The sequence below is a fragment of the Bombus huntii genome, chromosome 11 (assembly GCF_024542735.1).
Source record: "Bombus huntii isolate Logan2020A chromosome 11, iyBomHunt1.1, whole genome shotgun sequence".
Lineage (NCBI taxonomy): Eukaryota > Metazoa > Arthropoda > Insecta > Hymenoptera > Apidae > Bombus > Bombus huntii.
This window is the reverse complement of record NC_066248.1, coordinates 12875940-12903030: the sequence shown is the minus strand read 5'-3', so window position 1 is coordinate 12903030 and position 27091 is coordinate 12875940. Positions and strand designations below refer to the sequence as shown.

Here is a 27091-nt window from a genome sequence, read left to right as displayed (position 1 = left end):
ACTTTATACTTTGATGAGTATCTCCTACCTTTTAATATCAGCGATGCCATTTTACAAGGATGGATATCAAGCCAAGTATAGAGTGCTTCTACGGTTGCGTTTAGTAGGCAGAATGAAGAGTCGAAAAAGGAACAAAAATTCGCAGAAACGAAACCAATGAAGACGTGTGGTAGATCAGCTTAGAGAAACACCCTTTGCATGTTTTTCCGCTGTCATTTATTTTATTTAGATTAGTTGGCCAGTGGAACCCGGCTGTCAAATAATTTCTGCTTCCCTTCGTCTTTATACCTTCTTTTCTAGTTCACTCTTCCTTCTCACGCCGTTAACAATTCGTTTTACGACTGTCGTTTCTAGACACTTCTTGCTTCTCGTCGTAAAAATTTGTTCTTTCGAAAAAATAATTCTACATCGTTATAAATAAAGTAAGAAACGTTTTACCAAGGAAAAACTTAGAAACGAGAAGTATACTGATCTTTTATCGTATCAATTCCAAGTATCTTTCGTCTGACCAAATAAACGAACGAGCGCATCTCTTGCCAGTGAAGTTATTTACGGTGTAGTTACTTTGTTACGTACGGAATTGAACAATCTCCAGCCAGTTTATCTAACCGATCGATCTGTCGAGATATATATTCTCTTTCAGATCCTCTCTCGCTGAAATTGTTAGCCTTTACGTAAGAAGAGGTTCGTAAGCGAGTTAATAATTACGACGCGTATGAAATATTTAATAAGCAAACGTGCACTTTCTCTTCGATGAGGATTCCCCTTTCGACTCGACTCATCCTTTCGAAGAAGAACCGCAACCAAGGGTAGAACGGTCGCCCATATTACGTTCAGACTTTCTAAAACTGTGACACAGTTTTCGATTTCATATCGTGAATACTCACGATTCTCGCGAATAAATTACGGATGTCTGTGTATTTGTGGGAAATGTAAATATGTAGAAATATACAAAATATCCAAAGTGATATTTAAAGGATAAAATACACCGTTGATCAAAAATTTGGAATCGTTCCTCTAGATGTGTCTATAGCGAATTTCCTGGTAATTTTACGATTAATTAGAAATGAATGCCGTTAATGTCAATAATAATTTTCCAAGCTCGACGAATCTTTTAGAAAAAAGTTCTCCGATCTATCAAAATTTTCAACTGTTCTCTTTCTAAATTCTTAGAGTTCAATGATAATTTTCCATATTTTGATAGATTTTTAAGAAAAGAATTTTCTAGATCGATAGAATTCTGAGCTGAGCTTTTCTCAAATTATTCAATGCTGTAAAACACGTATTGATTTTAAACTTCTGGCACGGTGACTATCTAGCCTCTACTTCCTTAATCCACATCGTAAAAATATAAATTTACATAGATATTAGTATTCTACTCGTGATGAAAGTCGATCGGTTGGCAACTAAGCGAAAGGAGAATTATGCCACGATCTTTCACATAGCATTCACAAGAACTCCGAGAACTCAATTAATGGCACATTGGAGAATGTTCCGTGGAGAACCACGCAGGCGGACTCTCGACTTCACGACATCGGAGGTAATGATCCTGAAAGGTGACACAAGAGGTAACCTACGCATTCGAAAGTTCACGTTCTCCGTTTGTCGGAATCTAGATCTCCCTGTGTTCCCGCCGATCGTAGCGGAGAAAGTGCACAGATGGTTTGCGGGACACGATCGACACGATTCGAGAACTCCGCCGTTATCATTTTCCGCTCTCCAATACCGATATCGTATCTATATCGAGAACAAGTTAATACGTTAAGAATCCCCTGTTATCGAGTTACATTGGGATCTCCGATTTTTTGGTCGGTCAGGTAGTTGATCGTTTTTAAAAGACTGAGTCGAAGCTGTGATTCAATGATTTTCGAGTTTGTAACTAAAAAATAAAGAATTAAATTGATAACCAACACGAATTACTTATTTTATATTTATCGAGTCTGTTTACTTAAAAGACTCTTTGTGACGGTTCTTGTCTTTAAAGTCTTGTTTTTTATACAGCGAGAGCGTCACATGAAATATAGAATTTAATTAAAATATCAGTTTGGATCAAAGACACAAAGAATGCAAGTGAATTTATCTTTGAACTGACTGATTGAGAAAGTTGAATGTTAATAAGACAGTTTGTTTGATCTGAATCGATGTCAAATGTGTCATCTGACACATGCTCTTCCTTCAATTCGCAGAAAAGATATAATGCTGATTAGAATGTTTAATCAATTTTATATAATATTGAAAAGTATCCGTATAAATATACGAAATAAGGAAAGACGAAACAAATTTTTATTTCTCTCTCATTTCTTTAGTTACGTTCAGAAAAATCAAATTTACATAAAACTTCTTAATCTTATAATTATCTACCAGTTTACACATCGAAAATTAAATTATCGTTAAACTCGAGTAGATGTTATTTAACTGTAACCAGCAACGGTACTAGTGTCGCGAAATAATTACAGCACCGTCTAACCGGCATTGGTACCATTATCAGTGACCCAATCTAATTTAATAGGTTCGCCACTAGTGGCTACAAGTGCGTTGTTTCTATTCTTGTCCGTATATGCTCAATCACGGCAGCATTTTCTGTACCACACAATGAGACTCGAATTTCACTGTGTACTCGTATGTGACTTTTGTCTTTGATCTTTCTGCGTTTAACAATTGTTCGAAATGAGTACCATTAACGGCTATTTGTAGCCGGTTGCAAGAGAGAAGTCTGGAACAAAGGCAACGTACCAGTTTACAATTCGAACGGGGGCGTTAAGGTTCGTTTACGAAACCTTCGTGTTAGCCTCAGACCGCTATTAGCAGGTGAACCAAACTCTTTGAAACGGTAATAATCGTACCTTGATGATTTATTGTGCTAATAGATCAGGCAAATCACTGTAGAATATATCTGGGTCAATGGTATCCGGTGTCGTGTTATTATATTATTATTGCTTCGACGCTAACACGCTTTGCAAATAAATACTTTTAAGACTATGTTACGTTTGCACATAAAAAAATACTACTCGCACGGTATTTACTACGTGTGCAATTTTATAATTCTTTCGCGAGTGTTGACTCGTTACAAGAACAGTGACATTGGTTCGAAAAGAATCTCGTCGCGTGACATTTCGCTGCTTCCTGCAGAATTCGACGAAACTGGACTTGGAAGATCCTTAAAAGGACGAGACAAGTTTTGGAACCGGGTGACCCACATAAAATGAGCAAGTCGCCAACTACTTTTTATTCGTTTCGTCCTACGAATTCCTCGTTCCGTTTTAACCTTACAATATACGGTATATGTAGATATTAATGAATAAACTCGTATTATATATAGAACCAAAACTAAAATTATGCTTTGAGATTTCATCAAACACCTTAAAAACATAATTCAATATAAAGAATTTTTACGAAAATTCTTAAAAAGAAATTCCAAGAATTTTCTCAATACCATTTTCCTCGTTATTACTGTCACCTTCTCTCACAATTTTATGAAATTTAAGAAAGTCGAACTACATATAACATTATGATAAACTACCGCTTGATGCTTAATGGGCTGAAGCAGCTTCACAACGTAAATAGTTTTTTTTACGAATTTCAGTATTTTGATGAAATCCAGCAGCGAAGTTCCACGATCGTAATAATCCACCAATAAATTACCCATAACATCCTTATTTCTTACGAGAATTATCTCAGAGAGTATCGAAGACACGCGAGTATCTTGGTGAACGTAACCACCGTATCGATTACAGTTCCTGTTCCTGCGTGGAGGAGCTCAGCTGTCGCTACGTAGAGAGAAAGAATTTGGATGTGTTCGCTTCCTGACCGGGCGAACACGGGTTTTACACGGTCGAACGTGGTCCACGGAAGGGCGGAACGAGTTTCTGGGACCGGGTTACCCAGATAGTATTCGAGCTGTGCGCCGTTGCAGCTGCCCACTTATTCCGCGTGCATACGGGCATCGTGGACGCCTACAAACACGCAAATGAAGATATTCACCGTGTTTACGGAGCCAGTCGCGAGGTCAACGTCTCGTAAGTGTGTCGCCGGCTGTACGGTGAGCCAACTGAAAAACCGACAGCTTGTCCTATCCCGACCTTGGCGTCTCCGCGATGAAGGTTCGACAACCGTGTCCCTGTCTGTCGATGTCTGTCAGCGTTACGTTATTCTTCGCGTCTCAAGTACTCACACACAATGGCTACAGAAAATATTTGCAAATATCTTTACTTTTTAACGAACCTGTTCTTTTTTTTTTTTTTTGTATCAGGCTCCGCGTTTTATTTTCACGGTATGAAATTTTTATCGTCGTATGAAAGTACTACTAAATGATACGAAATTTAGTTCGATCATGGATCTAGTTAGCAACGTTTAGTAAAAAAGAGATTCGACAGGTCACAATTTTAGAAATTACAAAATAGTTGATTGTAATCGTAAATCATAAAATTGATTGTATTTGAAAGAAAGTTGTGAGATTAGAAGAGAAAGATTCATAATCTGTGATTTCTAACTTGTCAATTTAGGAATATTACTGGTTGGTAGGTTATTGTACAAGAGAGTCCTGGTCTAATATAATCGAAGATCGGGGAGATTATTAAAGATGAAACTGCAGAATTCAGAGTTATAATAGAAATATGTTGCAATATCAACTTTAATCGGCATAATGGGAATATAATTTGAAGGAAATTAGCTTTCTACACGCGATGCTCTGATTTCACCTCTCCCGTAAATCGACCGGCGCCAGAGTAAAAAGAACGAATATAACAGTTGCGATTTTAGTGCGATTAAAGTCTGCGAGTGCCATCATGAAACAAGGCCGATTAGACAGTACAAATAAATTACTTTCTTTCCTTAAATCCAGCGTGTAATTACGTCGATCATTCTCTATTATTAGTGGTCTTGCTGAGAAATTTCCATGAGACAATTTGGATTTCATTAAGCGCGACGGATGATCGATTTTCGTGTATTTATCTTGAAGAATTTTTGTTATATTATAATATAATATAATAATATATAAATAATAATATATATAATATAATATAGCGCAATTCGAAAGTATATTTCGCTATTCTAATTTAACCTTGATCGATCGAACAGTATTTTCGGTATAGATCGGCGATATTCAATGTTGTCGGATAAGATCTTACGAAATTTATTCCTCCTTTGTGTCGAAGGCGTGGTTAGAACAATGAACAAAGAGCACCGGGATGTTGCGAATCGTCATAAAAGTTGCGGACTTCTGACAAGCGAACTCGATCGTAAAACATTTGCGTTCGTATGTTCGTTTATGTTTGGTAGGAAATAGCCTATTGAATCGTACACAATCCGCGGTTTACGCACTCTTTCTATGCAGATATCCACGCTTCTGTCCCTATTCTCTTTGGCTTTCAAATCTTTTCCATTGCTCGCGTTGCGTAAGCTAACGTTACGTTCGCGAAACGTGCGTTTTGTTCAAGTTTCCAAACGTTAAGGTAATCTTACGATTTATTAGATATTTTATAGTAGGATTTTTAACGATGCTGTTGATTGGAAAGTTCGATAGTCTGGATGATGGATCGCGGTGCAACCTTAATGAAACTTTAAGAACGTACAGGTCAGATGGTATCATATACTGTGAATTTCTGACGGGACCATTTGTCATTGTAGATAACATTACCTGATTTGTCCGACTGTTCCTAGGTTTTGGCAGTTGGGGTCATTTGAAGGTAGTTCGAGGGTCTGTGAGATGACCGATTGCACGAGTGATCTCACTCTCTCAGATTTTAATAGTCTTCTTTGAATGGGACGCTAAATAATTAAATATAAAGACTTGAAAGTCTGAGAATTCGAATGATTAAATACTAAGAAATTTAAATATTCCAAAATTTAGTTGCAACTGTATAATATTTCAAAGTGAACAAAGGATGTAGCGTTAATATTATAAATTTGTTGTCTATCTTGTCGCTAACACTGCTACCGAGCGCAGCATTTTTTTCCATCCAAAAAATGAGAGATTCGGGGCGTCCCATAGCTGGTCCGGTGCGAGTGAAACATTCGTTTTGAAAATATCGCCTCCCATGATTCTAACTCGTAAAGTAAGCAGCGTAGCGGGATTCGGTGGCCTTTGAGAAGCCGCTGAGAGGCGTAGTGCTTGTACAAGCTGTCTAGGAGACGATGTTAGAGAGGGACTCACAGGCATAAATCGCCTAGGAAAGATAAAACGTCGTAGATGGAAGGTGGAACGCACGCTCGCACGTGTGTACGTGAACGTGACCCTCGCTGGCCAGGTGATTTGTGAAACAAACTGCTACCAAGCGTGCCTCTCTCTTTACGTTTCGGACACCACTAACATTATCGGCAAGGGAGTATCCATGTTCATCACAATTCCCCTATCTAGTCGAAAAACTTCGAATATTTACTCTGTGTGCGTTACTATAAGCGATATATTTTATTATCTATTCTGGATATCGCACAGAACATAGCACGCAAATAAACTAACATTTTTACCATAAATTTATTACAACAGCTTCCTTGCACAATTAAACTAATATCGTTAGTAAATTTGACAAGTTCCTAGCTACAAGTATTAATAAATTTTCTTGTATAGCAGTAATATAATAAAAGAAATTAAATTTTTAAGTAAATTTTACAAATGACAATTCGTCTAATGATCCTGTTCCAAGTCGTAAAATTATAAAATTGTAAAGAAGAAGTTTCTAAGCTGCAACTTGTAGCTTGTTAATTTAATAATATTATTACTCGGTAAATTATTGTGCAAGACAATCAAGGCTGCGATGTGTATCTATTATTCAATCTGTCTATCAATTGTCATTGGGCTTTCGCAACAGGATAACGATTAACCGCATTTATTCCAGTTGATCTTCGTACGTGACAATACTTGGTATTCTGAATAGGGAAAGGATTTCTCACAGTTAAGCTAATCGCTTCCTCGATACGGAAACCTTGGACTCGTAGAACGCGAATAACTTTCTTGCATACGATTTCAACGTAATTTTGACCTTCGGTTCTTTTTTTCACAGAGAATCGTTATAGTTTTATCGCGCGGAGACGATAAAAGTCGTCTATTTTAACAAGTTTATTACCATATTTTATAGATATACGGTCTATAATTATTTCCGTTTAGTGATACGCTTGAGGACGCTTAATATCGTATTATCCTTGTTGTAAATTGCTGACATTCAGAGTGTAAGCGACGGGTAATTTACCGAGTGTGCGCTCTCTCACTTTGCTCGAGTAACACTCGAATTAAGTAATGAAAATTGCATGTATTAATTACATTGCCACTTATCGTATTCTCGAACGATTACTAATTCGATTAAACATATTCGACGCATTCTGTATCATTATCTCTGAATGCAACTAACAATTTACATAATTTATCCGCCGTTACCTTTTGCTATTACTATTCTTTATAGGTGTACATTAAAACACCATGTGATTCTTCAAATATGTAAATGTATAATCGTTTGATAATTCAAACATTTTTGAGATTATAAAGCGCAAAATGTTAGTTTACTGCATATAAATTGTCGTTTCTCTAAATAAGATTTTAATCATATATATGCTGCATGTATTTGCATAATTAAATCCTCATAACATATGTACATCGGATCAAAGTAATTTCTATGTTAATCAATGCCTTTTTCCCAACCGATAACGGAGTTTCATTATTCTAGATTTACAAGAATTATGAGCTCCAAGTAAATCTTCTTGACACGGTTGTTAATCGACAATAAGACAGTATTAAAAAAGAAAAATTCCAAGGTAAAATTCAGAACAATTAATTCTTTCTTGTAACGGTAGCAATTTCGTGAAAGTTGAAACAAAAAGATTCTTCGACAAAATACCTATGTAATAATTGCATTGTGAAACATGTGAATTTCTTATTGGTTCGTGCCATCGAGAATTCCAATGCGACGTTTCCGAGAAACCTTTTATTTTCTGCGAGGCAGAGCAAATCGTAAATCTATGATGCGTTTGCGTAACTATTAAGTGCGTTATGGTTTTATTTATCCTTTTTACGAGGTATTAAGAGCTCGTTCGATTTGGTAACGGTACGAGCGCATTTTTTATTCCTTCCTCGACGATATCGTTGGTTAAGTAACGAAACTTGTATCTGTCATTCGTGTGTTGTCCAGAACATATGCAATATACATACTCGTGTATGTATATCTGAAGGAGTACTCAGTCGTGAGAAAGGAACAATCGAATCCATAAGGTCAGGTATGCGTGCGGGTATGATTGAATTGTTTATGAGCACGGAAGAATGAGTTTGCGTGCACCGTGTATCGAGAGTTACAAGTTAACAGACGTTGAATATTCAAATTGGTAGTTCGTGCGGTAAAACATCGTTGTTATGTATCAAAAGTATACAGGTTTTACATATTTTATAGCCCGATAGTGGCTCGCGGGAGTATTTAAACACTCACCATGGAAAACTTCTACGTGTATATAGTATGTGTTATGCAAGACATTTTGAGGTTTCATTAGCGTTATAACGATATAGCATTGCAATACTAAATCGGTAAAATTTTAAACCAAACTGAAGATGTATGTAGAAGCAACAAGATAGCTACAAGATTGTATTGCAAACATATATGTCGGGTTTACATTAGAATTAGGGTTAGGGGCGTGAAACGAATCTTCGTTTGGGTTACACGTTGTAGTTATGCAATAGAGAAGACATTGACTAGTGCAAGTACGATTGTTATAGAACCGGACAAGTAACCGTAGTAGTTAGGTACTCGAGAAACTAATGACAATGATCCTAGGTTCAATAACGAATCCGCGGTCGACGGGATGATAGATGAACGTACTCACAAAATCTAAGTCGGACGCGTAATATTCACCGGTCGTAAGGGGTTACTCTTTTCATCGATGAGATCGCGAGCGAGAATGTCTTTCCCGTCCCGATGATGCCACAGAGGAAAGCTATAATGGGGTGTGTCTAAGGACACGAGATCATCGAATTCGTCGAGAAAAGCCTTCGTTCAGAAAGGGAAATTGGCGTTGCTGCTAATTGGTCAATCTCCATATCGGTGGTTAGAAAAAGATGCTAGCCGCCCTCGAGGGAAAGTTGCTAGTGGGAGACGCCGCTCGTTGAAAAACAGGTCTCCCCTATTTTCCCGTAGTTGAGACAAAGACTGTTTGTCCGTTTGAAGGACTTTAGTTGGCTAAATCTTAAGATTTATAACGGGCCCTCGGGCTAGCCGAACATGTACCGCGGAGACGCATCGACATCTGACAATCGTCTTACTCGAAGAATAGGGTCTGCGTGTGGCGAGCTACGGGACAGAGACCGTTGGAATGTTTACTGTCGAGTGTTACAACTATTTCCTTTTCAACTATAGCTTTCTATAACTATAACTATAGCTTTCAACTAAGAGCTATAGAATTATTCCATGCCTTTGTTAGACAAGGCGTTCATCCCGTGACCGCGGCTATGTTCGGCGACTGGCTGTCGCCTCGTGCCCAAGCTCATTATCACAACTCTCGAACAATTACAATTGGATTGAATAACTACAATTGTTTAATTACAGCTATAGTAGACTCTAAGTTATAATGTTGCGGGATTAATCAAAATTCCAAAGACTCCGATGTTCTTTCATCTCCGACATATATATATATGTAGTATCGTGGAAATTAAGATATAAATTTTTCCCTGATTACTTACAATGTATTCATAATAAATTGAATATACATGTTTGTTTAACTGAAACTAAATGCGATATTCGTATCTATCTCAAATAACTTTACAGTTATTTGGCAACTCTCGTCACAACGAATCTAACACTCTCTCTCTCTCTCTCTCTCTCTCTCTCTCTCTCACTAGCAACACTCACAACTCGATCAATTCTCTCAACTCTACTCTTCGATGTCTCGATCAACTCTGACTCTCGCAACACACACACTTTTCGACTCGCATACTCTGACCTCTCGGTCATCCCCCGTTGAAACACGAAACCGTCCTTCTGCTCTAACGTTGTTTATTGTTTCTCTCATATCTCTGTAAGAACTAGGTGACTTTAGTTACATAGGCGCTCTTAAATGTAAACGAACCACAGAAAGACGACGATTTTTTCTAATTTCAACCGATCTCTAATTCAAATTACTTTACGATATTACATATGCTTAGTAAAAAATTAATATACTGTATGAATAGTTCTTTCAGATATATAATAGGCGCTAAAAATCGGCCCATTGAACTTTTTTATATCAATATTTTTCGAGAAATTTATTTTTATGTTTTAATTTCATAGCCTTCCTTTGAAATTTTTTCCCTTTTTCCACCGTTCGAAATGATGGAAGGTTCTTTGTTTCATATTTCAATGGCACATAAATACATTATTCGAGCACATAAGCGCGCTCTTGAATACCCCATCAACAACACCTTGCTTCGCCATCGTTGTGTTCATCGTGCACGTCAATAATAAGTATAAATACTTTTATAACTGTAATATCTCTTGCTATACAAGAGATTTCGCTGTGTAAGATATGGGAATTGTGCTGCGGCGGTTATACACGCATGATCGACGAACCCATAAGCCATGAAGCTACGAAACGGAGAAGGCGTATTACAAATATTACAATACACACTCCCGGGGGCACGCTTGACGTCTCAACGAAATATACAGCGGGATAGTCGGCCTTTCTTATAATGTCAGTGTTATCAAATTAATATACGTGGTATGATAGATAACAGAAACGGTAAGTATAATTTTTATGTTACTATACGAGAGATATTTTGGGTCATTATAAGTTATTCGTGATGTTAGATAATGTTCATGGAAAGAATATCTATAATTAAGAGAATTAAGAAAATCTTAAATAAGATCTGGAAATTGTCCTTAAATCGGTTTCCTACCTAAGTGAACCTCTATGTTGAAGTCCATATCACTTTTTATATTTAGGTTTATAAATAAAAGTTACGATTTATTTGAAATCCAATATGCATTTGAATTGGCAAACTTTGTGCCCAATAGAAGTATAAAATTGGGATAAAGTGTTCAAATTACACTCTCCCTTCTTTTATATTCTACCTACATTTTAATTTTCCATTGTTAAAATTTACTCTTAAATAACTAAATTTTACTTCTTATTACGCACTTAATTCGACAAAGTTGCTTCCAAAATCTTTCCCAATTTCCCCAATCAATTCCAAAACTATTTCTCATCATTATCTTCATTATGTAAATCCGATTAAAAGAGTTACTCTTTAATACTAATCAAGCCCGGTTACAAAATTTAATTAAAGATTGTACGTTCGTCGTCTCTTTTGTTCATCCAACTTTAGGTAAATTCTTATATCAGTAAAAATTGAGAAATCGATCAATCAGATAATATAAGAATTTACATAAAGCTAGATGAAGAAAAGAAATAACAATGAATGTACAACTTTACATTAAATTTTGAAACCGATCATTTGATCGAACCTGGCAAGATTAGTGTTAAATCCCCTTTATTCATTTTTACATTCATCAATTTCTTATTCCAAAAAGTTATGACTCTCATAACACGGTTAGTTTCCTCTGTGGACACCTGAATAAAGGTTCGTGTTAAGGTCTAATTTCCATATGATCGATGAACGAATTGTTCGGAGACACACGAGAGTGCGATGGGGGATCCCTGGGGCCGTCTTTGACGATCCGACGAAACACACAGCCGGACGACCGTCGCGTCGTTCCTCAAAGTGTCGTCACCATCAAATTAACATACGAAATCCAACCGGTCGTAGCCGCGTATATCTTGTTTAATGGCGGGCAGTCGCATTACTCGCCAACCGAAACGACCCCGGTACATCACACGCCCAGTTGTCTCACAGTACGCGGCGTTGTATACGTTGAAACTCGATACCTTGACTCGGTTCGAGACTACGATCGATCGGAGCTCCGCTCGGCTCGTACCGTAGAGAGAAGACGCAGAAAAATCGGATTAACAATCTCGAACATTGGTCGAGTATCGAGAAAACGACCCCTGAGAAGGTTGTTGGATTTTATTCCTATCTCTGGCGTTTTGCCCAGTCTCACGGTGATCAACTGCGTTTCGTATGCGTACGAGAGAACCGTTTTTTTCTAGTACATATTAGATTACGCAACCGTAGAAATGTACGGGAGAAAGAGAGACTCGGCATCAAGGAGAATAGGATCTCGCGCGGGAAACGTTCCGCTGAGGGAAATTGTGTGTTAATTTTTGCTCGCATTCCTCGGATATCTGTCCCATATGGGAGAAGTTACGAGTTGTGAATTTTAACGAAATAAAGAATATCAAATATCTGATAGCCTTTTGTAATTACTTTTCAGTTAAAAGTATCAGGGGTCGTATTATTTCATAAATAAGGAACAATCATGTTATGTAACTGTACATAGCAAATAATACTTAAGAATAGAGAGATGTAAATCGGCAGTGAGAGTTTCCAACTTAATGGGAAACTATTTTCTGTTTCAGGTAAGAACGAGCATCGTGTTTCGTTACAGATATACTTATGGCGTGGATTTCCCTCCGTGGTTCGACCAATAACAAAATCAAATAATCTGAAATGCTGCTAAGAACGCGTAACATACCAAGTAAGAAATCTCCGATAATATCAACCTGCCTTCCTCTACACCATTTTCAGCTTATTTAATTAGACATTTTATTTCGCTAAAAAAGGCAAAAGCAAGGAAAGCATAATCATTCTCGTAAAGCCAGCCGTAAACGCAGCGAGAGATCGTAAATGGCGGCAAGTCGGATCGAGCGACACGGTTTATTTTCGCGATGATGCGCAGGCGTCGCATCGATTATTCAGTACGGCCATTAATTGCGCTCGTCCGTAATCCTGTTAACTCGCGGCGACAAGCTGCAGGGTTCATCCGGTTGGTTTCTCCTTATTATCGCTCGCAGCGTGTTCCAATTTCGATAAATCCGAAGGTGGACGTCGTCCGTTGGTAATTGCCTGCCGAGTGAATTACGCGCTCGCGGGCCAAGAATGCAGTTAGGTACGTCGGCTTTGCGACACACGACTCTGCCACGACCTTGTTCGACACGGTTCCGACGTGGATTATGTGTGATTTCAACACGTGAACAATTGTCACGCGTGTCGCCGTGAAATGTCCCGGGTCACCGTTACGACATTACAGAGGAAGCTCGTGGCCCTTGATTATGATCGGACAACGTTTATGGAGTTACTCGAACATACTTGGTACGTGCAATAAAAAAATACGTGTGCTGAGTATAACAAGCTTAAATTTTGAATGGGACAAACGTTCGGGTCAAGGATGTTGTAAAATTTAACATAAAAATTTGTTAATCGATAAGTCGTCTTCGCACGATAATTTCCTGACTGATAATATCAATATATCGACAAGTTACACGTTGTCGCTTATAGACTTCACTTTTCCAATCTTGAAATTTTGCATTTGATAAAATAATCGAATGATTGTAACTTATCAGAGCTCATTTTTGTTTATTAAGAAACTTAACATTGTTTTTTAAGGGTATTTCTTGATACCGGTAAGTTGTAACATTTAACTTGTTAAATTTTACTAACAATATTAGTTCGATTGTGCAAGAGGGCCGCGGTAATAGTTTAGACTCTTACAATTAGAAAAGATTCTGAATCCGTAGTGTATGGTGATTGGCAGAATCTGATATCAACGATCGTTAACTCGCGTGATTCGATACCTGTGAACCTGTAGAGTCCGTAAATAACTCGAGATTCGTGGGATTCGAGGTAAATATCCTTGGTTTTACGAGGTTCCGTCGTAGACTCGTTAACTACAAGCACAATGCTTTACGGTTACAAAATCATGAGATCCTATGAATTTTCGTAACTGTTCGAAACCAACAGGCATCGTGAAAGAAATAGGGTGTCGTGTTTGGGCCATTAAATGTTCCACAAAGATGCTTCGAACGACGTATCGAGACATATCTGGAGCACAATGTAACAAGCTGGAACAATGGAAAGTGGAATTGCCATCGTTGACGCGCAGGATGGATCAGGGAAAGATGTTACGATTTGAGATCGTGTTACGGTTGGTCGATTTTCCTTCGGAAGTCTAGCGTAATCAGCTGGCGATAACTGTGTCGTTTCCAAACTTGTCGTATGCCTACGCGCGTGGAATAGCTGTCGTTCCTCTCGAACGAGGCCAGGATTTACTCTCGATCGTAGAATTCTTTAACTCGCATCGCGAGCCGTATAAAGTCGGTCGCGAGGCCGCGGGGTGGCTCCGAGTGACGACATGCTGTTTGCAACTTTTTTTCTCCAACGTTCCGAAAATGGATCTCGTACACACCCATCGAGCTCTTCACGGAGGACAGCAATCGTTAGTCGATAATCCTTGAAGACTCGAGTAAGCGGTTTACGATGCGTTCTGAAGCGACGTGGAAAAACGCAGAAGAGATAAATCGATCCTCGTGATTAATAGCAGACGAAGAATACTTTTGTTGATTTTCTGAATTTTGATATCGCTTTTCATTTGTTGATTAAAACGAAGTATTTTAACGTGAAATAGTTGCAAAGGAATACTTGAAAATAGGCCCACGGTGTTTACTCTTTTTTATTTTACTCTGCATTATTTACAATCTACTCTTTAGCATATAGAATAATAAGCAAATGTGTTGTGATGTGATTTGACGTGAGCAGAGACATCATCCAGCGACGATACCGATCTTTATACCGACCTCTAGGTCTTTGTACTTGATCTTTGATAATTTTGGCTTGCTTCTGCTCTCGCCTGTAGTAGATCAACTGCCTATTGTTTTAGCATTCTTGTTACATTTCGTGCAGCTTGATACTTTGATGATAGTCTACCTATTTCTTCTGTAGCGAAAAGAATTTTGAGATCGTTATGGAGGATATAGTTTGAGGTGTACGAAGGGTGTTTTTTAAGAAACGATTAATACTAGTCTACGTAACTCTAATGTTATTAATATTTCATGGAAGAAAGTAACACAACACGTATTTAATCCGAAAATCAGATGTACAGATAGTTCTGACCTGAGATTCGCTGACAACATATTGGATTTTAAAATCGCACGTCTATAAACCTTCTTTACCTGCGGCTTGCAAAGTGAAATGATTTTCCTTAGATCTCCTTCTTTTTTTACACAACTCGGAGATCTTTTCGCGATAGATATTTTTCAAGCCATGCCTCAGTGAAGAATTCTTGGTTGGTCATTAATAACGTTAACTTTGTTTGTTTAGGGTGAGCATGAAACACAGTCAGGGATGATAAATGATGCAGCGACGCGTATCGTTATTGAATTTTAAAGTCCAATTAACTTTCAATTTATTCCAACGACGTTCGTTATCTGCAAATCATACTACGACAATTATTGGTCGTTTTTTAGGTTTTACTTTGGAACGATTTGATTTTTGTTGGCGCTGTTAGGCATTGCAGAAGAAACTGATGCTTCTTCGCGGCGTAAAAGGCCGCCTCGCAATATACCGCGTCGTATACATCGACGTTGCACGTGATAAGCAGAACCTTTATACATTTTAATGACGAAGTCATAAATTGCACCTTCGAGGCATACGTTCGGCTTTTTTCAAGCCTTATAGAGCCATCCACGAGGTCAGCTTTCTTAGTTGCTATAGATGTGTCTGTATAGGCTTGGTGAATGTATTAACACACGAATAACTCGGTAGTGAAACCGGGGCATGTTAAAAACAATGGTAAAAGTCATTATAGAATTTATGAAGGTAACTCCCTTAAATTGTCAGTGTTATAACAGCGCGTTTCATTCGCGTTGTTTATTCTTTCACACGATGAAAGAATTAACCAGAAATGGAAATTAAATATTCATTCTACTCGAAGTGTTGTAACTCGTCAATATTTTTCATACTTTTTCAGTATCGGATGAGAAATTTCAAGATACAGAAATGCATAGAACGTACATAATGAACAAAAATATATTAAATATTCAAACTATATAGTACTACCAATAATAGAACAATAGGCGAAAAAATACCAATTGTCTGGATGTTATCTTTTTAATTATTTTCGTAAAAATGTAAATTTGTCCGAAATATTTACAGCGTAGTTATTAGGATCAAAGTTATCATTATCTTTCTCGTGACGTTTTGTACATTATAAATACAACAAATCCTTTTTACATCGTGATTTTCTAAGTTCAAGAATCGTGTGAAAAATTCGAATATTTAATATCGTTGCGGTCACTGAATACGATAATGTATACGAACGGTTTTAACGCATGAATCTTAATACATAACGCATCAAATATATGTAGCTTTCACTTGTCCTGGGTACATTGTTCTCATGTTCCACGTATCGCGCTGTCTTCTGAAAAAAATCACCATACACTCAGCTTTCCAGAGGTCTGTGAAAGAAACTGTTCGCGACAATGGCCACATTCGTATTCTTTGTAAGAGTATCGTGGCGTTGCACACGAATAGCAAGAACCAACACTCCGCCACGAATTTCCAAACGGGTACTAATCGAGCATTAGAAATCCCCGACGCGTAATTCAATCTGTCTGCAAGAAGCTTTACCCGTTAACTAGGTAATTCCTTAACAGGAAACTTTTATAATCACGAACGATTCGATCCAATCAGTTTCAACTTCATGATAGTCCATGAGAGCAAATCAATTTCGATTATGTCAATTCTGGTCACTATAAAATAATGTTTCTAACAAAGTGACTATTAATTAAAAAATAAAACGACACACAAAAATTAGGGGATTCGTAAATAAAGAAATTATCATATGCAAAAAATTGAGGATTATCTACTTGATCATCATTTAATTCGTTATTCTTATAATTTTTCTCACGTAAAATTAATATAGCGTCGAAGAAATAGTTCTTCTCCTTAGCAATTATTTTCTTTTCGTAATACTATGTTTCGCTTTGAGTACATTCTGTTTCAAGGATGAAAATCCATACATTATGAGATACTCTGTGAATCACAAGCATCATCCATGGCAGAAGAGAGAATTTCGTAATATCCAGTAAGCGCGTTCGAGTGGAACTGCCCCAGATGTAACTTCGAAGCAGTAAATCGTCCATGAGAAATTTAGATGGTACATTCTAAGCAAGGTTCTCGTTCCGACCGGACATTGAGCGTTTTGTAACCGTGGAACGACAAACGTACACAAAACGCCTCGCAAACAGTTGGATTCCGTAAATCACCGACACCGAGAGGTTCTAGGGCATCGATGGGAGGTTCGTGTGTTACATCACAAACGTTTACGCTGCGCTGTTATCGCGGGGAGACTCGTGTCAGACGAAATGCGTGGGTGTTCAACGAGAGACAACGGTTCGTCGAAAGTTTAATGGAAAAGTTGATGTACGCGCGAGAAAGACAACTTGTTTATTAAAGTCTACGAGAACTCGTATCTTCGATCGTGTTGCCAGTGGACGAAGATGAAATGTGGTTAATGTCGAAGATGGTCTCGTTTCAGCGAGTTAGACGATTGTTTTTTCACGAAGAAATCGGTATTATACATAGGGTGTATCGTGAATTAATCGTTAATTCTTTAAAGATTTTACGATATTAAAGAAGGGAAAAGTCTCGAGTGCTTCGACCTCTTATTTTTTCAAGTGTGTTTCGATGGCAAAAGATTACGAAAATAATAAGGATCGAAGTCATGCTGTGTATACATTGTGAAATATTATTAGGATATTTATGGGTTGAACTAAAGATCATGGGAAACGAGTTTATTACTTATAACCGTTTTTTGTCTATCCGCAGAGAACAGTTTTGTTTGTAGTTTCGAGAAAAAAGAATTTTATTGTTTCAATAGTAATAAAAGTGAAATATAGGAAATAACCTAACGTGTTATTATTATCGTCATTAAACCACATCGTCTTAATGTTTGTTTGCTTTCAATCAATGCCATGGAACTTCAATTACACAGCCACCAATCTATCTACCTCCAACCTCAATCACCTCTAATCACAAATCAATTCAACGACAAACCTATCTGGCAAGGGTCCCACAATTCATCGAATCGATATCGACAGAACTTCACATTTGCCATTCGTCACGTAAACGTACGAACCAGCGACTGAATCAGTTGGCAATAGATTCGCGGCACACCCTGTACATTTATTGCCGATTGCGTTATGTAAGGGGATCCACATGCTCGACTGGCCGCACGATGCTTTGTGAGGAACGTTACTCACTGTTATTCTTATTAACTATTCCCCGGCGTTGTAACGATACAGCTACGAGGGACGCGATACGATCTCTCGCGCGCGGAAGATCTTGACGCAACCATAATCGTATTGCGATCATTGATTACGCTCCGCGTTCTCGAGAAAATGTTCGCGTACTTCGTTTTGTGCGTTAGATACACAGTATCCTTAATTGTGTAACTTCAAAACTTCTTATTAGTTTTTTACGGTAAATGTTCAAATATTTTTGTCACCCACTGTACGTGTATCGTATATGCGAGTTTATAGACGGTTGATAAGGACATCAACGTCGGATTAAGCAACAATAGCGCACGTTCTTAGGCAATGTCGTTCGTGTCGCGTTATGCTGCAAACGTGTTAATCCCCGAGGTCGGTGTACGACCATTTGCTAGGTGGTCAATCAGTCCGAGTGCCAAGAAACTGCATCGCGGATGGTTTACTGCTACGGAGCAGCGTAAATCTCGTTTAACAATATAGGGGAGAAATATAACGAGGCGAAGGCCGTAGGTTGCCGGGACTGATGATCTCGTTTTCTCGCTTCAAATGGTAATTCGAACACGCGATTTAGCTTTTCATCGTTCAGTCGACTGGAAGCAGTTGACTCTTAGAGAATTAATGGCTCCAATTACTCCCGTCTGAAATTTTTATTTTTCGCCCGTATATCGTTCCTCATTTACTTCTCACACGTTATATCGTTCGTACCTTGAATAATCATAATTGATGTATCAACGTTTTCTCGTGTCCTTATTTGCTCCATTTGAGTTTCAATGGCAATTTAGCTATTGATAAACGACAATTACAGAACGGGAGCTAATGAAGAACGATCCTCAAATTGAACGTGTAATTTGAAATAAAATTGTCGCCCGAGGGCACAGGTCGGCGGAGGAAGGCCAATGTTAATGGTCGAACGCGTATCGCGAAAACGAGAATAAATCGACGCGAGTTCACGGCACGCATCCACTTTGCACGTCGTGACGTGAAAGTTGATTCGCGGTACGTACGTGTCTTTATACGCGATTAAACTTTTTACGACGCGATTGTGTCGGTTATAGGTACGTGGCCGCTGGCCACGATCGTAACTCACGCGATTCGTAAACCTCGCTTCTCTGCACGAAATATACTCATCATCCATAACCCTTGCTCTGAAACGTTTCGTTAACGAGCTTCAAAATCGCATAGAATATTGATTCATAGATCGTTCGAAGTGAAAACTCAGAATCACAAATAAATTTTCCAGTATTTACTATCGACATTTTAACTAGAACATTTTATACAGCATACTTCGGTATTTTCTGTTCTATTTTATATCGTGGCATCATGAAATATCGAAACGACTACTTATTTCTGCTATGAAAACCAAGAACTTTTGTAACATCGTTTAACACCATCGCCATAGCGCCATCGTATTACCGCGACTTATTGGCGTTTCTGCAAAATGATAGTACTAAGGTTGATGGCCAAACGACAGAAGGAGAGAAGAGGAAAAAAGAATGTAAAAGGGAACCATTCTTTTCGTGTACAAAGCTTAATTACGCAGGGCTATAATGAAGGGTCTTGTCCAGTGGATCGTGCGCTATCCTCGTGAGCGTTGTTAACGAAGGAAAAAAGTCTTGTTATCTTGATGGGAGGCCGATAAATGGATAGCTGCGTTAGTTTGCCCCGTGCTACAATAAGCTGACAAGCGGCACTCACTCCTCAAAGACGACCCGATCATTTTGTCTGTACTTTAATAAGAGACCTCCTCGACCTATTCGATGTCTCCCCTTCCTCCCCTTCGCGATATCGTGAAGGCACTCTCAATCACGATCGGCCAACCCTTATATCGCTAATCGACAATTAGAGGGCTCTATGATAGATCGTGAACTCGTGATCGCTCGACAGATCGATCTCTCGGAATGCACTATCGAGATAAGTTCAAGGCTCTACTTTTTATCTTTGAGAAACAATGGTTGCTTGCTGATTGTGATGCTATAGTAATAACACTAACACACAGTTTGTATCGACGTGATTGTATATCTGTGTTTCCGTACGAGGATTGAAGATGTGATTCTCAACATAGAGATAGAAAAGATGGATTCATTTAATCAGTACCTTAAATTACTAATTCTGGAACGATTGAATTTTGAATGAGAAAGAATGGAGGAAAGAATAATTACACCAATCGACAGAGGCAAACACAAAGATTTGCCTCCTTTGATCTTTCGTGAAACTATAGCAAATATTTCAGTAAAGTTCGAAATTTTATTATAAAAACGAAAATCTTTCTTCAAATTTATCTAATTTATTTACCTAAACTTGAAAGATTATACAAGAACTAAATATCGAATAGCCGTTAATTTCGTTTGGATTGTAAAATCTCTGAATCACACATAGTTACTATTATTATGATAAGTATAAGTAATACATTTACGCGTCTCGTAGGTGCGTCATTAGCTTAGAATAGACTTAGGTCTTGATCACGAGGACAGATTGAAACAGTAGTCGATCGTTCCCAGGAAAAAGTAGCTTACATAGAAACGAAGCAGCAAGCGAGTCAAAGTCACGATGAGTGAATGAACTAGAGTAAATGACGCGATCCCACGAGGAGAAGCTGCCTTTAGCAGACATCGAAGTCATCGTGGTCGATCGAACGCAACCGATCGTTGACGCGAGGCCAATCGTGCTGCAATTCATTTCGCGTGCATAACGCGGGGAATTTAACCGGGAAAATCGCTAGATTCGTGCCCACCTACTGTCATTAGGTTAATCGAATCATCTAACAGAAACTGATCGCGTAGCCGTGAGCGCGTTTCTCACGAGTGGAATGTTATACTGGTCGGCTTGTAACACACGTGAACGTGCCGATCAAGAACACTTACTCAGTTTACTGTAATATTAAAATCGTCAGAATGACGAAAATGACCAATTTATATTTTTTACAGTAATCAAATTTCCAGAATCATTTACCAGCAGAGATTTCGAACTGCTGCGAATTTAAAAATTGGAAACCAAGAATTTAAAAGAAACAACGTTATTTTAGAATGTTATTTCTTTAGAAAATTGTTTAGTGAACAATCTGCCGAAGTAAGGACAGTTACTTTTGATACCTATAAACTTGAATTAATAGTGATTTATGAACTAGATACTTATGAAAATTCATATTTTGTTGAAATGAATCCTGAATAAAAATTTATTTTACGTATTAAATGTTGTAATAAATACCTACATATTTTCAGAAGGTTTATATCTTTGAATATTAATTTGAATATCAAGCTATTCCTCTCTTCAACCGTTTCACGTTTATCCACCAAATGGCATAATAGTCAGAGGATCAACAAAAACGAACTTATCATATTTTTCTCTTGCGATCTTCAACTGTTATATATCTTCCTCGTTTGTATTTCAATGGAAACGTCAAAACTCATAGCAAGAGATTTAACACGAGGTCATTCACCCTTTTCTTCGAGGTTCGTTAACTTTACTGACTCCGATCGGTAAAGGACGTAGCTCGATTTAATCGCGAGTCGATAAGACGAGCAGCGTTCTGGCTAGCGCAGCGCTTACGAGTCGGAGCGCGCGAACTCGAGCGCGACGAACGGAGAAAGGAGTACTGAAAGGTTTATGGCGACTTCTAAAGTTCAATAGCAACCGAAGCAGGCAAGGTTCGCCGCTATTTATTTTATAGGCGTGCTCCACTTGCTAGCGGAGCGAAAGAGGCAGCTTCCATTCACCGAAAGAGGGAAAGAGGACTCAGAAGGACAGAGAGGAACAACAGGTAGGTACAAAAAAAAATTAAGGTTTACGATGCCGCAGTTCAGTTGTTTCTGCATGCCACCGCGGTGCCGCACTATACACACACCGAGTTGATACGATTTACGCGACAAGTTTGCACGGCTCACTTCGCGAGAGACGCGTCTCCGCTCCGGATTCCGCGAGAAGATATCGCGCGAACGTTTCTCCGGTCGTAGTCACTCGAAACAACGTGGCTATTGGTCCTTTTTTATCCCCTTTTTTATCCTTACCTCGATCAACTTTACGCATACGCAAACCGGTTTAAATTCACTTCGATCGAAGCTCCGATCATTTGCCAATGAAATCGCTTTAGGAAAACGAAGACGTTCGGAGGTATAAGGTGGTCTCCCAGAAGTTGTTGTTTCTCAATAACTGTGTTAGCCTCAATAGAGTTAAAGAACAGTAGTTCTCTGTGGGTAAGCTCGTGAAAATATTTGAATATTTACCATGGAGAACTCATTATATCACTTTGCGAGCCACTATATATAGTTTTGTTTTTCTTAATGGAGTTTACAAACACAGATTCGATTATTGTAATGTTTATAGTTCAGTGTCAGAGTACGTAGCAAGATCGTGGGAGAATGTCTATATTCGTAGTTAAGAAAAGACTCTTGAATAATCAATTAACTGCAAACAAACCTTAGCTCATCAGCCATTAGTCGTCTATTATCCGAGTGGTTCATCGCAAAAACATTATTTCTTGCGCGACCTTCTATACCAATAAGATAAGGTCCATCAGTATACACCCATCCATGCTGGTAAGTCCTATAGAATGCCCATTCATTACGGTAGCATTAATCAACGTCGCTTATAATCGCTTTCTACACTCGAAATTTATCTGCGCCAGCACGCACCGGCAACCCTTCGAACGGAACGTTTTATCGTGGTCGCGTACTACTACCGTGTGTACAAGAGAGCTCCACCTAGTTCAGCTACCAGCTGAACAAGTTGCTCGTAAATTGGCAAGTGCGCGACTAGCTCGATTCACAATAAAACCACCAACGAAATTCGCATTACATTCGCACTTATCAAGCACCGCGACACGAGCCTCGGTTCGAGCACCACTTTGTTAACTCTAGAACTAAACGACGACTACGATATGAAATTTGTATCGGAGAGATCAAAATGAAAGATGTTTAAAAAAAATGTGTAATATATGCAGCATATAGACCATTAGTCGACAGTTTGGAGTCGTTAGACTGCGGATATTTTTGGATTTATGGGAAAGAAGCTGCAAAAATGTACAAAGTGCATATGATATAAAGAAATATATAAAATATCCGCTTAGATTTTCTTTCTTTACTCGTATTTATAAAAATTTGTTCGGTGAGAAGCCCACGATATTTTGTAAGAAAGGAATAATGTTAGTTTAGTTATTGTGTTCACTTAATTGTTAGTTTAATTTAATTAATATTAGTCTGCATAACTGATATTCAAGAACGTAGTTTTCGTTTCTTTAAATGTTCAAGGAGGCACTAAAAGCATAATATACGCATTTGTAATCGCAAGACTAAAATTAAATTACTGAAAAGTGAAGCTGCGATGAATTCCAGAATACCGGAATTTAATAAAAAATCGTAAGTAGAGAAAATGAGTTCAACAACGATCGTTAGTCGTGAGATAGGAATTACAGTGGTCTCAGGACGAAGTTGAGTCTTCTGCTTAATTTGAAACTGTGTTGCGAAGATAGGCGAAGAAATGGGATAGGGGCGAATGAATAATGGAACGAATGAAAATAAATAACAAGCGTACGCTGTTCAATACTTAATTAAAACGCTTTTATCGCGTCGAGGAACCGGATTTATCCCTTAAGAAAAAACGTTGCAACGTTTTAATCCGCGTAGAGATCAGCCGTGAGATTACGCCGCGTAATCGGATGATTCAATAATAATTATTCGTCCGCGAGTTCCGCCGCCGACTGTTTTCGCATCGATGTTCGTTTAAGACGCATTGTAACCTTAGGTGAACGACTCACGTTCTGCAATAACAGAATTTTCTATCGAGAAAACGCGGTAATCGTTCGATGGAATTTTATTATTTTATTCAATCGTACGAACTTTGAACTTGAATGGTAAATTTTATACTTAGATGGAGTCAGAAACTTGTATTTTTTTCATTTTTCTAATTTTTCATACTTGCCTCAAATACCAGGCTACATCGTTATACGTAACGTTGGATATTTTACTTCGAAGTTTCACCAAATGAAGAAATCGCAATTTGTGATTTGGAAGAGATTCCATTTATCTTGTCGAATAAATAAATAGTTGTGGCCTTACATATCACTGAAGCGAAATCACGAATGCATCGAATGGTATTTATCATAAAGCATTTCATCTTTCCTATTTATGAATAAAGCTACCGTATCTTTCGTTTGGAATTTTCGAGATAAAGATTTGTTTCATAATATATATTTTAAATAAAAGATTCGAAAAATTGAATATTCTTTCGTCGTTGTGCGATTAAAATTCTATACAATCAACTATAGCCATCAAATTACCCTGTTGTTAACTATCGTTTATTCGATCGTTCAATCGATCAGTTCGATTGCTGGAAATCGCGTGACTATTATCATACCATTCCGGTCACTTGCATTACACAGGTATATGATTAGAACAGGATTGTTGTATCTATGGTTTTAAACAGCTCCGCGGATAAGCCTTCCGGTATTTTAATTGTTAAATATTTAAATGTAAATGGAAAAGGACCAGCTAGATGAACAGACAACGAGCGTTGAGATAATTAAAATCGTACCTAATCACTATGAAAGCGTTGCATTGAATTTCATTGGATTCGAACAATCAAAATCCGATTTTCAGATTATCAGCGATGTACTAATCGATCGGAATTTAAGCAATCATAGGGATTGGACTTTGAAGCCAATGTATTGTTAATAAATATCGCTTAGAACGATAGGATGATCGTTATGTTGGTATTTGACTATAGACGCATGATTTATCTGATCGCTCTTAATACAATTCCTTTTCGAATAATACGCGAAGGAACTGGTTCATGGAATTTAGCAGCATAGCTTTGCTTCTCGGAGAGCTATAAATACGAGTTTAAAAGGGGGATAGAGGCGGTATTAATATGTATATGAATCATTGGTTCTTTTTCGATGAGCCCGCCTTCGAGCGAAAGACGCCGCGCTGTCTTGAAAAATTCCCATCGACACACATTTCGTCGTATCTGCATTATTTATGGCCTTGTATAAAAATGAATAAAGGATCTCGTTGCATTTTTTCGTAAAAATCATACTATAATTGTGGGGTGGCGTAGACGGAGCAGAAAAAAAGGGGAAGATAGAGCGTGAGACCTTCTGGGCACGCGTTGATAAGCCTGAAATATGAACGGAGTATCGCACGAAAAGCACAGATGAAATATGGCGAATAGTGATACTGGACACTATCGAAGGGATGGCTGGACTGTTGCGTTTTTAACATTATTCTATGGTCGTTCAGTTAATATGTTCTCAAAGGACAATGCACCCTCGAGGCACGAAACAACTTTGAGAAATGTATATCTTTCAATGGCGGCTTATAATTAGAGGACGGGGCGATGTGAGATAATGTTGATTGCCATCGTGATATATCGGACTCGCGCACGAAACGTTCGAGAAAACACTTCGGAATATATTGCCTAGTAAAAATGAGTTAGTAAGCGCGTGTCTCCGCGGGGAAATTATCGAACTGTGCAACCTTAAAGTACGCTGTGTGCCATTTTTTTGCTTCTCTGAATAAACTTTTCAAATTAGTGAAATTACACTTTGCTACTTTGATCGCGATGATCCAAATAACGTCAATGAGTAAATTTCATTATCTTTCATTCTTTAAGATCGTAAACTCTTCTGTAGAATTCTCATGAGAATAATAAACTCATCCCCCTTATTCTTCCTACTTTCGTTCTACTAAATTCGTTTTTTCACCGTCCAAGTTGCTGGGCGTTTCATCAAAATGAATGGATTTATCCAATTAGCGAAACGTGTTGCGCCACGCTGTGATTCACGAACTTGGGCAAAAGTGAAAATGCAGCGAAGACAGACGAGGGAAGGTTTCGTGCATTAGAGGCCACACGGTGCCCTTGAACCATCCACCTGTTCTCGTAGAACGTTACGCTCGGATTATCTGATCGTAATAACAGGACTGGCACGCCAATTGCCTGCGAGGTTTAATTGCAACGAACTGCAACATCACGTGCACGCGGGACGCATCGCGGTGTTCGCTTCGTGTTGCTTGAATTTAACGCTGCTTATTCAGACATGGATCCCTTTGAGGGTCGTATCGATGCTCACCGAGCGGATTATGTTTCACAGAAGAAACCTGTTACGAGAGTGATACGCGTTCTATCAAGACACGTAATTGCGGCCAAATGACGATCGTATCGCCTCTCGTAATTATGATCAAATTGTTACAATCTCTTCTGCGTCTACTCGTCGAGAAATTTATTACCTCCACTTGTATGCGCTATACATATTATATACAGCTAGTTGGACTTTTATACGTTTCATTCTTTCTATTTGTTCCTGACGAGGATTATTGAAATATTTTAATGCGAAAAAGATTATTCAGAAAGAAAACTAAAGGAAATTCAGATCGTTGAATCTGGATGTTCCGAAGTTTCTATAGATATTGTCATTGAGATATAATATAGTATAATTGAGTATAATTTTGTGTACTAGACTAGATTGGCCGCGTGGTAGTGACACACGTATGTGAATATTAGTGTGTGGAAGTATGTGTGTGCACGGCGTCTCGAAAAACAGATGAATGCAACTGTTCCGTTGGCAGTGTGGTATGGAAGATGGTGAGACAAAGAAAATGTTGAGACGCGTGCAAATGTATATCGACGAAGATCCTGGAAATTGTTTATTAAATAAATCTAAAACTATTCCAATATGAATTCTAAGTGTAACCTTAGTGTTCCTTTACTTTCATTTCGGCAATTAAGATCCACAATTCTCAACAATTGTATCTTATAACTTTTAGTACGTATACTTCGTAGCTGTAATCCATAGCTTTGCCCCGCGAGATAATATCGAAAGTCGATCACGAGGGAACGTTTCATCGTGGCATCATGGGTAAAGCGCAAACTCCTCGACCGCAAATTCCATCGTAACCATCGCTAAGTGGACGATTTGGCTGATATCGAAGTATTAGCTGCGAACAGTCGGTTCGTCCTTGTTATTTTCTTATACGCGTGTCACGAATTT

General features: G+C 38.3%; 1 protein-coding gene across 2 annotated transcripts in view; it reads left to right on the top strand.

Annotated features, from left to right (window-relative positions):
* Positions 1 to 27091, top strand: part of LOC126871147 (uncharacterized) — a 222338-nt gene that overhangs the window by 63208 nt on the left and 132039 nt on the right. Inside the window, exon 1 of one of the 2 annotated variants that reach the window (XM_050629615.1) lies at positions 12781 to 13156. The exons of the other annotated variant lie outside the window; for it this stretch is intronic. Within the exon in view, the coding sequence (XP_050485572.1) occupies positions 13117 to 13156 (40 nt within the window). The 5' untranslated portion in view covers positions 12781 to 13116. Of the gene's footprint in view, positions 1 to 12780; positions 13157 to 27091 lie in introns of those variants that run through there. 2 annotated transcript variants of the gene reach the window in all.